A 13,220-nucleotide genomic window follows, 5' to 3' on the forward strand; every position below is an offset into this window, starting at 1 on the left:
TGACTTAATCTGCACGTTAAAGATTTGAAGATGTCCGCATTTGAGATTCACTATATATTTGCTCACATTCTGTCCAAATATAAATGAGAGAATATATATGTATATTTATATATATTAAATAGATATTAATTAATAAATGAATGAATATTTTAAGAATTATGAAAGGGATTGCTAATGTGATTATAAAAGGTTTAGGGGAAGTTAATTTTGTGGGTTTTCAATTAATTTTATTGTTAATTAGGGGGTCAAGTAATTAAGTAAGTTAATTATTATAAGAGTGCCCACATATTAATTATGTGACAATGGTTAGAAATTAGGGTTAGGTTGGGCGGCTTTTGTGTTGGTAAGAGAGGGGCAAATTCATTAATTAATTAGTTCATTGATAGGTATGTATTAATTCACGTAACAGAAAATTTTTATTTTTATTTAATACTTCACACCTAATAAATTAATAACATTACATTTTAAATATTATTAATGCTCGATATAGTTTAATGACAAAAGATCACGTACGAGGCAATTAATTTTATTAGATTTTATTTTCATTTAAATTATTGGACTTTCAAATATGTGGATGCTATTATTGCTCTTCTGTTGATTAATTAATCTATTGATCTTTGACATGAAATTTAACGAGATTGTTGAAATGATGCTCATGGGAATGAATTACAGTAGGTTTAATTAAAAGTTATTTTTACATTTTTGCCCACTTATTTGTTAAACTTTTACTTTGTCACTCTTAGCTGATTCAAGTGGTAGGACGAACGATAAAATGTGTGGTTAAGATGTATGGTCTCATCAAATCCCTTAACTCCTAAGATTTAAACATGAGATCACGACGGTCGAATGCTCTTCTAGCCACCAAGAGAGATTATCGAGGTACATGCAAGCTAGCTCAGACATCCTACCCTTTACAAAAATTTAAAAAAAAAAAAAAAATTTGCCCCCTAAATATAATTTTTCTCGTTTCGCCACTGTCTAATATAATAGTGATTATTGTTAGACCATGATAGGTTGCTTATGAAAAGAAAAAATAACGTATATGTGATAATATGTGAACCTATTCTAATCGAACAATAGCACGTTGAGTATATTGATTTGATGACACACGTATTGTATAAGTACTAAATATAAAAGCGGACTAATTTACCTAAAGAATTTATTATAAGCTCGGTTTCCATTAGGTGAATTCTTTCAATGGGTAGGAAATCAAGTCTTTGAACAACACCAATAATTAATGAACAAATAATATTGTTGATGCGTGATTTTGATACTAACGACTCGCACGTGTAAAATGCTAAGCTATTTTTAGAAATTACAAGTGAACTATTATAATCAGATACAAAGACTGAATAATAATTGAGAGATATGATTTTTAAAATGGTTCGGATGCTTAAAACAAATCCTACGTCCATTGTTTCTTTTATATATGAGATATTACAAGATGTCGTGTATAGCGAACAATGAACATAGGTATAATAACTTAGTATTCAGAGAAAATATTAAGTCAGTCTCTTTTCTATATGTTATCTTTGCTCTGAAAATAAAAATTACATTTAGAATGAGGGTTCAAAATCATAATCTCGAAAATGAGAGGGGGAGTCCTTTATTTATAGTAGATGAATTCAAGGTAATGATTACAAATTTACAAGTGGGTAGGTGCCGTGCAAGTCCTTCCTTGCCTCCTATTGGCTGATAACTTAGGAAAAATCTTCAAATTATTTGGGGCCTGGATAGGTGTGCGACCCTCAGTCACTCATAGACAAAACCTAAATCTGCTAAATTGGTGACAACTATATTCTTTCTGTCATGGAGCAACGTGGCAGCTCTTGTACGGCGCAAAACCTTCTTGAATTCTGATTGGTGCTTGTTGACGTAAGCTAACGTCAGTCTTAATTTTTTAGGCATAAAAAATACGAACATTGAAGTAATAAGGGTAAAATAGACTTTTTCTCAATATAATAAAGATTGCTATTTAGGTTGTGTTTGTTTTTCTATTCCTATCCTATCCTATTAAAAGATGCGGTGATGAAAATGGTCCATTTTGAAAGATATGCTACTTACACTCAGCGGGGCTACCTACACTCAGCGGGGCTACTTAAATCATTTCAAATTAAGTTATTTTTATTTAGGCCTCCGTTTAGCCCAAAGGTGCGTTATCCAGGCGGCCCAAACAAAATCTCCCAAATCCATTTTGATCTTTAAACCCTAAACCCTAGAAATCAAGCTCCCGCTCTGAACTGAACGCGGACGAGTCTGATGGGGAAGAAGAAGCAGAAGGTTGTACTTCCACCAGACCTCCCGCCCGAAATATCGGAGGACGAAATTGAGATTTCGGATGAAGACCTAGAATTTGTCAAAGAAAATCGTGACTACGCCGGCTTTGTTTCGCGCTTAGACACTCAGTCCATCACCAAGTACTTACTTCTTCCATTCTTCACTTCTTTAGAGTTCATTAATAACATTAAAGTTTGTCGTTTTTGACTTTTTATTTAATGCTTACTGTCTAGTATTGAAATGTTTAATATTGAATTGGTTTTTGTGATTTGTTGATATTGTTTATGTTAATTGATGGTATTAGTAGATTTATCCTAATAAATTAGTATGAATATTTGTTTCTAATTGATTTTGAATGTTACTAACATGATATTGTTATATGCATTAGGTGTTATTAAATATGATTTTAAGCAAATAGCTTTTCTTTTATACAAGTGTGGTGATTACAGTATGATGCTTGGTTTNCAGAAGATCACGTACGAGGCAATTAATTTTATTAGATTTTATTTTCATTTAAATTATTGGACTTTCAAATATGTGGATGCTATTATTGCTCTTCTGTTGATTAATTAATTTATTGATCTTTGACCGTGAAGTTTAACGAGATTGTTGAAATGAAGCTCATGGGAATTAATTAAAAGTTGTTTTTACTTTTTTGCCCACTTATTTGTTAAACTTTTACTTCAAAGGTATTTGTCGGAGCTTATGAAAATTAGCTTATAAACATTTGAAATTTTAAGCAATTACTTGTTTGGTTAAAGTATTTATAAGTGATTGATAAGTAGTTGATGTGTTTGGTAAAATGTGGCTTATAAGTACATTTTATTATAAAATGACTAAAAATGGTACTACATTAAATAGGGTATGCTATAGAATTTTAAAATTAAATAAGGATAATGTGGTAATATACTTAGTTAAACTAGCTTATAAGTAAAAAAAAAAAAAAAAAAAAAAAGTATCTTGCTCAAATTATTTTTTTAGCTTATAAGCTCAAAAAAGTTATAAACAAACAAGTCAGCTTAATTTTAGAACTTATAAGCTAGTTTGACCAACTTATAAGTTTAGACAAACACTATCTTTGTTATTTGGGTAGTTTAAGTGATAGGACGAGCGATAGAATGTGTGGTCAAGGTGTATGATCTCATCAAATCTCTTAACTTTTTAGATTTAAGTATGAGATCATGATAGTGGGACACTCTTCTAGCCACTGAGAGGGATTATCGAGGTGCATGCAAGTTGGTTCAAACATCCTACCTTTTATTAAAAAAAAAAAAAAAGAAATTTGCCCCCTAAATATAATTTTTCTCTTTTCGCCACTGTAATATAATAGTGATTATCGTGGGAACATGATAGGTTGCTTATGAAAAGAAAAAATAAAGTATATGTGATAGTATGTGAACCTATTCTAATCGAACAATAGCACGTTGAGTATATCGATTTGATGACACACGTATTGTATAAGTACTCAATATAAAAGCGGACTAATTTACCTAAAGAATTTATTATAAGCTCGGTTTTCATTAGGTGAATTCTTTTAATGGGTAGGAAATCAAGTCTTTGAACAACACCAATAATTAATGAACAAATAATATTGTTACCAATAATTAATGAACAAATAATATTGTTGATACGTTGATTTTGACACTAACAACTGACACGTGCAAAATGTTAAAATGTTTTTAAAAATTACAAGTGAACTATTATAATCAAATACAAAGACTGGATAATAATTGAGAGATATGATTTTTAAAGTAGTTCGGATGCTTAAACCGAATCTTATGTCCACTGTTTCTTTTATATATGAGAGATTACAAGAGGTCGTGTATAGCGAACAACGATACAATAACTGAATATTCAGAGAAAATATCAAGTCAGTCTCTTTCTTATATGTTATCTTTGTTCTAAAAATAAAGATTACAATTAGAATGAGGGTTCGAAATCATAATCCCGAAAATGAGAGGGAGAATCCTTTATTTATAGTAGATGAATTCAAAGTAATGATTATAAATTTACAAATGAGTAGGTACCGTGCAAGTCATTCCTTGCCTCTTATTGACTGATAGCTTAGAAAATATCCTTAAATTATTTAGGGTTTGGACAAATATGTGACCTTCAGTCACTCATAGACAAAATCTAAATTTGCTAAGTTGATGACAACCATATTCTTTCTGTCATCGAACAACGTGACAGCTCTTGGACGACACAAAGTCTTTCTGAATTCTAATTGGTGCTTGTTGACGTAAGCTAACGTCAACCCTGATTTTTTAGGCATAACAAATACGAACATTGAAGTAATAAAGGTAAAATAGACTTTTTCTCAATATAATAAGGATTGCTAATTAGGTTGTGTTTGTTTTTCTATCCCTATCATATCCTATAAAAGATGCGTTGATGAAAGTGGTCCATTTTGAAAGATATGCTAATTACACTCAGTGGGGCTACTAGGCCTCCGTTTAGCCCAAAGGTGCGTAATCCAGGCGGCCCAAACAAAATCTCCCAAATCCATTTTGATCTTTAAACCCTAAACCCTAGAAATCAAGCTCCCGCTCTGAACTGAACGCGGACGAGTCTGATGGGGAAGAAGAAGCAGAAGGTTGTACTTCCACCAGACCTCCCGCCCGAAATATCGGAGGACGAAATTGAGATTTCGGATGAAGACCTAGAATTTGTCAAAGAAAATCGTGACTACGCCGGCTTTGTTTCGCGCTTAGACACTCAGTCCATCACCAAGTACTTACTTCTTCCATTCTTCACTTCTTTAGAGTTCATTAATAACATTAAAGTTTGTCGTTTTTGACTTTTTATTTAATGCTTACTGTCTAGTATTGAAATGTTTAATATTGAATTGGTTTTTGTGATTTGTTGATATTGTTTATGTTAATTGATGGTATTAGTAGATTTATCCTAATAAATTAGTATGAATATTTGTTTCTAATTGATTTTGAATGTTACTAACATGATATTGTTATATGCATTAGGTGTTATTAAATATGATTTTAAGCAAATAGCTTTTCTTTTATACAAGTGTGGTGATTACAGTATGATGCTTGGTTTGTTATAAGTTGTTGAAGTGGGATGTAATGGTAGGAATTTTTTTTTTTTTTTTTTTTTTTAAGAGTTATAATGTTGTTTATGTGTGATTAGGCATGTGACTCGTGTTGCGGATGTGAAGGAAGGTGCTTTGGAGGCTATATATGAGAAGCGTTTACAAAAGAAGTCAGTGGTGAAAGAAAATGAGGAAAGTGGGGTTAAACTTGATCCTGTTGATGCCCTTCCTGTCAAGACTTTGGATGGAAAACTCTACTATCGAGCATGTATTGAACTTTTTATTGCTTTGTTTTGCATGGTTGGCTGTTTTCAGAGTTTGATGAAGTGTTTTGATTTCGGCAATAATGAATGGTTTGTGATTGATGATGTGATGCAGTACCTAAGAAAGTGAATGGTGAAGATGAAAATAAAGCTGGGGAGGATGAGAAGGATGACGGTGCAGATAAAGGAATAGTTAAGCTGACAAAACCGGAAAGGAGAGCTAAGCTTAAAAAAATTAAGAAAGAGGCAAAGAAACAAGGGAAGGAGTTGACTGAAACTAAAGAAGCAGAACAAGCCCCCCAAGCTGCTGTGCTGGTACTTTGAAATTATACTAATTTTCTTTACAGATTGACCTAATAAGAACTAGGGATAATATTATATCACTACTTTTCAACACACTTTTTTATAAATTTTTCATGTTGATTTAAATTTATTGAGGGTGTATAACTATTTAGTTATATTTTTTTCTTGTGATTTTGACACTTTCTCATATGATTATAAGTTTTTCAATCCCTTTAATATCTTCTATCCTTAAAATTGTCCTTTTGAAGCTGTCTGCTTCATCATTTGGTATCAATTTCCTCTTACCTCACATGTGGACGTGTATTTTTTTTCTGAAGATTCTTATTTTGTTTATATCGTTTTTGGGAATATTGAACTCAAATCTATGTTCATTGTGGTGGATAAGACATGGTATCTTTTGTTCTTGTGTTCTGTGTTTATAATAACGGAACCTTGTTGTTTGTTTAGGCTGAGGTGAAAAAAGATCTCACAGCTGAAGAAGCTTTTGAAAGTAAGAAGCATAAACTTGCAGAACTTGGAATTGCTCTGCTTGCAGATCCAGAGTCTAATATTAAATCCTTGAAAGAGATGTTACAAATTGCTAGAGATGATAATCCTTCTATTGCGAAACTTGGATTTCTCTCATTGTTGGCTGTTTTTAAAGACATTATTCCAGGGTAGGACTCCTGTTTGATATTGTAATGCTCCTTTGATGCTTGTATGATCAATCTTTTTTTTCTGTTTGCTGTAGTTAATGTTTTTTACTCTTCTTTATGTGTACAACAGCTACCGGATTAGGCTTCCTACTGAAAAGGAGCTAGAGATGAAGGTTTCCAAGGATGTTAAGAAGATGAGGTTCCATGAATCAACACTACTATCCACATACAAGGTCTGACTAGTTGTGGCTTATAGTGAAAATTATTATGTTTGTTTTGGAGTCTCAATGCCATTTCTGATTTTGATGCTTGATGTCGTATTTGTTTCTTGCATCTGATCCACTTATATGTGGTACATATTCTGTTCTATGAGATTGTTCTCTTGAATGAACTGTAAGTCTAGTGTAAGTTCAAGCATTCTCTATGGAGCTTCTTAAGAGCAAAAAAATTTAAATACCTACTGTTTTGGATCCTTGGCATGCACATACTCATATATAGTTAAATTTGTTAGTGAAAGGAAATGCTGGGCATTGTATAACGACAGTATATGAGGAGGAGAGTGGGAAGCTAATGCACAATGTGGATTTTATTTAATTTTTTGATAAAAGTGATTCATACAAATACTATTAATGTAGAGGCCTGTAATCTGGTTTAGCTTGTTTCACTTAGCTTTTTAATCTGAAACTGACAATTCACTTGTTGACCTCTCTGATGCTCCCTGGATCAGTTTATTGCAGCCTTAATTGGCTCTCTTATTTTGGGGGACAAAAGATATCTTACTTAGAGAAAATTGATAGACTTGTCCCAACTTCTACTGCTTGTTATACTTATCTCATGTGAACAGACTTAAACGTAGTTGATCAAATAAGCACCTCCAATGATGAGATTAGATTGTTTGCCCTACTTCTTATTCTTTTTCTTGCTGCTATGAACATTTTGGTAGATATATACTGTAAGGTCAAGATGGTCAAGTGTGAATTAATTTCTCACTTTGCGTTCCCATTTCAGGGATATCTGCAGAAGTTAATTGCATCAGAGAAGCAATTCGCGTTTCACCAAGTAGTTGTTCGCTGTATTTGCAATTTGCTTGATTCAGTTCCACACTTTAACTGCCGTGAAAGCCTGTTGGAGGTTGTTGTCAGAAACCTAGCCTCCCATGATGATGTTGTGAGGTTCTGCTACATTTATGCTCTTTGCTCCTACGTTGCCAAAGTCTTTTCGAATAATCGATTTTTGGATATGAAAGAACAGTCTTGAACTTGGAATTGAAAATATCAATATAATTTATTTATGGCTGAAATAAAGTTATCATGGGTTTAAAAACCTAGATTGTTTTCTTTCTCTTGTGATATTTCTTTGACAATGATATGATTTGTTTTCATCATCATTTCCAATCTTTTTTATTGGCACATGCATTCTAAAGTTTGCCTAGTACCGGTCCTTGTTGATAATTCTGCATTGGCCTCTGCTCATCAGTCAAAACATCTTTTATCTTGAACCACCTTGGCCTTTGATCACTCAGCAGTAATTGGTCCTTAGTTTTGCTTTACTGATGCTTCCCCAACACAATATATGGTTGTTGCCTGTAACTTGTTGTTGGCTTTAAAATTCCTGTGAGTGCTTTTCAAATTTATTCTTTTTTTTTGTTTTAAACTTAATTTTCTATTTCTTGTTTTCAGGAAACTTTGTTATACTACAATCAAGTCACTTTTTACGAATGAAGGAAAGCATGGTGGTGAAGCTACTGTGGAGGCTGTTCGACTGATTGCATACCATGTGAAAGCTAATAATTGTCAATTGCATCCTGATTTTGTTGAGGTATGAGATTTTTGTGTTTTTCCTCTATTGATTTGTGTGTAATGCATTCAAATTTTCCACTCAGTTTGGTTTAATAACTTGGTAGTTTTGTTGTAGAATACACTAGCCAAAGTTGATCCATATTTATGTCATCATTTCGTTCTTGGGCAGTTTCCTGATACAGTATTGATTTGATGTGGATAATTTCCTGATTTGTGTTAGTCCAATTAATTTTAAATATTGGAAGCGTAACATGTAGAACTAATTTTGTTGGGAAGGATAAATAAATTCCCCGTTAACTTTCTCTTTCACTCTCTTCCATTAATCTGCTTGTTTCCTTGTCCATTCTTTCTCAGGTGCTTATGTCTTTATCATTTGATGAAGATCTTCGGAGGGCTGAAGTACAAGACAGGGATAATAAAGCTAAACACAAGAAAAATAAAATAAAGAATGTTAAAGAACCAAGTAAGTTACAGGAAAACGATAGAAAGAAAAGTAAGAAAGAATTGATGGCAAAGACTAGAGAGGAGGTAACAATTCTTTTGAGAAATTGATTGCTCATTGTTGCCTCTTTTTTTTTTTTTTTCATTATAGTTGTGGTATTAATGTTCTTAATCCTCCTCACAGGTTTCTGCTGATTATAAGTCTGTTTCTCTTGCCCCGGATGTTATGGAAAAGATAAAGATGCAATCTGAGACAATTTCTGCTGTGTTTGAGACTTATTTTCGTATTTTGAAACACACCATGATCTCCACTGCAGCCAGGTGTGTTTCTAAAATATAAAATGAAGAACAGGGTTGGGTTACGGGTGTTTGGGACTCTAATTTTAACTTAAAGATACACCATCTTGCTATCTGGCTGGATATTAGGCAAAGATTTACTGGAAGACAATAAAGCAACATCTAGGTAGTAGGGATGGTGAAGTTTGTACTTGTGAGTCTGGATTTCAGCAATTCAGGAGACCTGGAAATGAAGAGTACTATTGATATGAACGGATTGATGATATTTAGCAAAAGGTTCTTACAAAGATGCACCTGCCATCTTTTATGGTGTGAAGAGTGGATGGGATGTTGGCAGATTCTTGTTAATAGAAGCATTCACTTGGCTTGTAGCTCTTATGAATTTTTCTTATTCTTTTCATCATTTAATAACCTGATTTATTCAGTTAATAGTCTGTCATGAATGGTTTCCAGAATCTCCCTTGGACTCTTTCTGTGGATTAATTGGTATTTCTGCATATCTAGCATACCGTCTAGGATTAAAATTCTTCTTCTTTAGGAGTCTGAAAATTTGTTTTCTTCGACATTGTTAATGGGTTTTACATCTGACATTTCTTGTCATTGATATTTGATGCAGTTAATTGTTTGGTGTGAGTTGTTCTTTACAAGCTTTCCAGTTGGCTTCTTCCAATAGTCTTGTTATGGATAGTTTAACAATTTAGCGTTGCTTTGTGTGTGAATGAAAATTAATCTGGGCAAGATTTAGACATGAAATCAAGCATATTACCCGATATGAAAGAAGTAGTTTGATGATGGTAACTAGGACGTTTTAAAGTAGCAGCAGAATAATAAGAAAAGACTTTAAAACGGGGGTTTGCAAGGCTGGATTATTATAATGTTTCTTTAGGTTTGGAGAGTTTACAATGAAGCCTAGAAGAATTCTTAAGATGATAGAAGAAGAATTTGAGCCAGTCTGTTAATTGTATGATCGCCAGAACAGTTTAGGCTTCATGTTTTACTTGAATTCTTAACTTTTTCATAAAATTCATAATTTTGTGTATTTCTGGTTGCTTAATTCTCTTTTGTTATTGCCCAGTTCTGAATCAAATGCTAATTCAACTGCCAGTGCATCCGAGGCCCACCCACTGCTTGCTCCATGTCTAAATGGATTAGGAAAGTTCTCTCATCTAGTTGATTTGGACTATATTGGTGATCTTATGAACTATCTGAAAAAGCTTGCTGGTGGAGGTAGCAGCCAAGACAATTCTTCCCAGAAATGCTCGGAAAATTTGACTGTATCTGAACGCCTGCGATGCTGCATTGTTGCTTTTAAAGTAATGAGAAATAATCTCGATGCCCTAAATGTTGATTTGCAAGACTTCTTTGTGCAGCTTTACAATCTAGTTCTTGAGTACAGACCTGGAAGGTTAGTTCTAACCATTAATATATATGCATGTTCATTTGCACGGTAAAGATAGGCTTTTTGAACCTATTCTTTTATCATGTTGTACAGGATTCCTGACTCTGCAATCATGAAGTAATTGTATTTCGATTTTAAATTTCGTTGTTGTTTTGATAAAAGTGATCCATTCCCGATTCAAGTGCATATCCACCTCTAATTGTTTCCTAGTTATGCAAGTTTACTTCTACTTCTTCCATTGCAGTAACTTCTTACTCAGCTGGCCTGTTGGAACTATCTCTATTATCATTGTTTTCAATGAAAATCCAACTTTATGGACAAGGGATGATTATAGTTATGAAGTGAACTGTTTTGGTCAAGTTATTACTAATGGTTTGCATGAATGTGAATAGACAATGGACAGATTCAGTTTGAGAGTTATTTTGCTTACATAAATTAAATTGCTGTGGGACACTTCAACAATTATTGTTGTTTTTGTTGATGTTGTTAGTGACTCGTGTTTTTTCCCTAGCTGTGGTGACAAAGGTAAAAAAATTGTAGCTCTTTATTCAATAATTTTCCCACTTCTTTTGTATTGTGTTTGTTTTATCAGAGATCAGGGCGAAGTGTTGGTGGAAGCTTTGAAGATTATGTTATGTGATGATAGACAGCATGACATGCAAAAAGCTGCTGCATTTGTAAAACGATTGGCAACGTTCTCGTTAAGCATTGGCTCAGCAGAATCCATGGCCGGTATGTTATTTATTTGCAATATTTACTAATTTATGAGATACTTCATTATGATTTCACTTTTGTTTTCTCTGGTAACTTTTGAAACTCTTGCAGCCTTGGTTACTTTAAAGAATCTTCTTCAGAAGAATGTTAAATGCCGGAACCTATTGGAAAATGATGCCGGTGGTGGCTCAGTTTCAGGTTCTATTGCGGTAAGCTCTCATCCTAACCTGTTCATTGTTTCATTTTTAGAAGTAATGCTTGTGGATGCTGCTCCTGCTGATGTACTGCAGATTTAACATCTTTGTGTTTCTTATGTGCAGATATATCAGCCCTACGCCACTGACCCAAATTTAAGTGGTGCACTTGCTTCAGTTCTCTGGGAGCTCAACCTTCTGTCAAAACATTACCATCCGGCTATATCGACAATGGCTTCAGGCATTTCAAACATGAACACTGCCCAGAACCAAATTTATCACACGCTCTCTCCTCAACAAGCTTTTATGGAATTTTCACTTGAAAGGGAGTCATTCAACCCAAAGGGGGACATCCGGAAGTCAAATAACAAGAGGAAAAGAGCAAATGAGTCTTCCATATTGGCTGGTATCGACTCAACTTCAGATACATCAAATTCCATCAATGAAGATGAGGTGAGCAAGAAACTCAGTAAGCATTTCACAGTTCTTCACAACATCAAAGAAAACGAGAGATTAAGGGGTGAGTTAGATCGCGTTACATTATCCCTTAATTTATATGAAGAATATAAGAAGCAAAAGAAGGCAGGAAGAACAAAAATCAAGAAAAACAAAATTTGATGATCGTTTATATTCTTGTATCAAGAAAATTTTGAATTTTTTTGATTGTTTGCTGAAGACAGTAGTTGTTAATTGATGTTTCATATTCAATGAGTCGTATAATTTTCAATGATATGATATTATTTCAATAACAGGAATTAATTGATGAGAAAATGATCAAATCGACCAATATTCTAGCCATTTTGTGGGGAAATATTTAGGGACTGATGTAACATTAAAGGATTGTAAACTATTATAATGGCAAGACTTTAATCATATGGGTTGTTTATTTAGAGGTTGTGTTCGAGTTTTATAAAATAGTTATCTATTACATTTGTAATTTATTTAGCTTGTTAAGCTTGTAAGGTGTTCAATGGATAAGAGTTGAATCATGGTTTTGAAGTTAAGGTGAATGTATACTTATCATCGGATACATTAGTAGTAACCTTCAAATACCTATATCAATTCAATAGTATTAAATGTAAATAACGTTTAACTTCTCTTTATCGACTCTGAATTAGTAAAGACGAACAATCCACAAAGAATTAAAAAAAAATTAAGTTAAATTTTAAATTAATTTCAGTTTTTCAAAAGACCAACACCAAAGTCCTGTTGGCTTTGGTTCCCTTTTCGGCCGGTTGTGGGCGAGGCCGCGAGGAGGGAATCAAACCCCTCGGTTTGTAGCCACTTGTTCTAATCCTCCCAAGTTACAGGCTTCGTCTTGTTTACATTGGATCTGATCTAAAAAATATCCTAAAATGTGTATATATATATATATAATTGGCTTCATAATATGGGATTGAAAGGTTTGCAATTTACTTTATTAAATATAATAGGACTTAATTGATATTTATTGAGCCGCATTTAAAAACTTTTGTGGAATAAATGTATATGATATAAGAAGAAGAGGGGGCTACAATTATGGGATAAGAGTCAATGATTAGATTGAAACAAAATTATCGATAATAAATTATACAGTTTTTTGATTGATTGCAGCAGGTTCCAGAGTCTCTTGTAGCACGTGTCTCAAACATGGTTTCTTACAAAACTTTGTTTCCTGTAATTAAAATATTTACAAATTATTCCACTTAATTAAATTAATAATCAACTTGGGGTTATGTTCACAATTAAGATCTCCAGAATGTCACTTTATTTATTTATTTATAACTCTATGGCTTGCATGTGACTCATATCCCACATTCACATGCTTCTTTCAGATCTTCCATCACTTTAATTAATTAATTTCCCTTTTTCT

At 33.2% G+C, this 13,220-nt stretch overlaps 1 protein-coding gene across 3 annotated transcripts; it reads left to right on the plus strand.

Moving 5' to 3' along the window:
- Window positions 1-2,180: 2,180 nt before the first annotated feature.
- Window positions 2,181-12,223, plus strand: LOC116114262 (nucleolar complex protein 3 homolog). 3 transcript variants are annotated; one of them, XM_031400423.1, is made up of 14 exons: window positions 2,181-2,417; window positions 4,661-4,677; window positions 5,454-5,591; window positions 5,702-5,901; window positions 6,337-6,545; window positions 6,655-6,757; window positions 7,533-7,696; window positions 8,204-8,342; window positions 8,678-8,851; window positions 8,949-9,085; window positions 10,137-10,466; window positions 11,053-11,192; window positions 11,286-11,383; window positions 11,495-12,223. In XM_031400423.1, the coding sequence occupies exons 1-14, from the start codon at window positions 2,260-2,262 to the stop codon at window positions 11,984-11,986; spliced, it is 2,499 nt and encodes an 832-aa protein (XP_031256283.1). In that variant the 5' UTR covers window positions 2,181-2,259; the 3' UTR covers window positions 11,987-12,223. The 3 variants fall into 3 exon arrangements, with proteins under 3 accessions (XP_031256283.1, XP_031256282.1, XP_031256281.1); XM_031400422.1 differs by lacking the exons at window positions 2,181-2,417; window positions 4,661-4,677 and adding an exon at window positions 4,770-5,007 and having other exon boundaries at window positions 5,422-5,591; window positions 10,167-10,466; XM_031400421.1 differs by lacking the exons at window positions 2,181-2,417; window positions 4,661-4,677 and adding an exon at window positions 4,770-5,007 and having other exon boundaries at window positions 5,422-5,591; window positions 11,495-12,221.
- The last annotated feature ends 997 nt before the right edge of the window (window positions 12,224-13,220 follow it).

Source organism: Pistacia vera, unplaced genomic scaffold (assembly GCF_008641045.1).
Source record: "Pistacia vera cultivar Batoury unplaced genomic scaffold, PisVer_v2 Contig705, whole genome shotgun sequence".
NCBI classification, from domain to species: Eukaryota; Viridiplantae; Streptophyta; class Magnoliopsida; order Sapindales; family Anacardiaceae; genus Pistacia; species Pistacia vera.

Excerpts from the sequence above, each read along its gene's own strand:
- LOC116114262 (XM_031400421.1), top strand. The coding sequence starts at position 4,850 with ATGGGGAAGAAGAAGCAGAAGGTTGTACTTCCACCAGACCTCCCGCCC. Across the intron at positions 8,343-8,677 it reads TGCATCCTGATTTTGTTGAG|GTGCTTATGTCTTTATCATT; the intron begins GTATGAGATTTT and ends ATTCTTTCTCAG. Across the intron at positions 11,384-11,494 it reads CAGTTTCAGGTTCTATTGCG|ATATATCAGCCCTACGCCAC; the intron begins GTAAGCTCTCAT and ends TCTTATGTGCAG.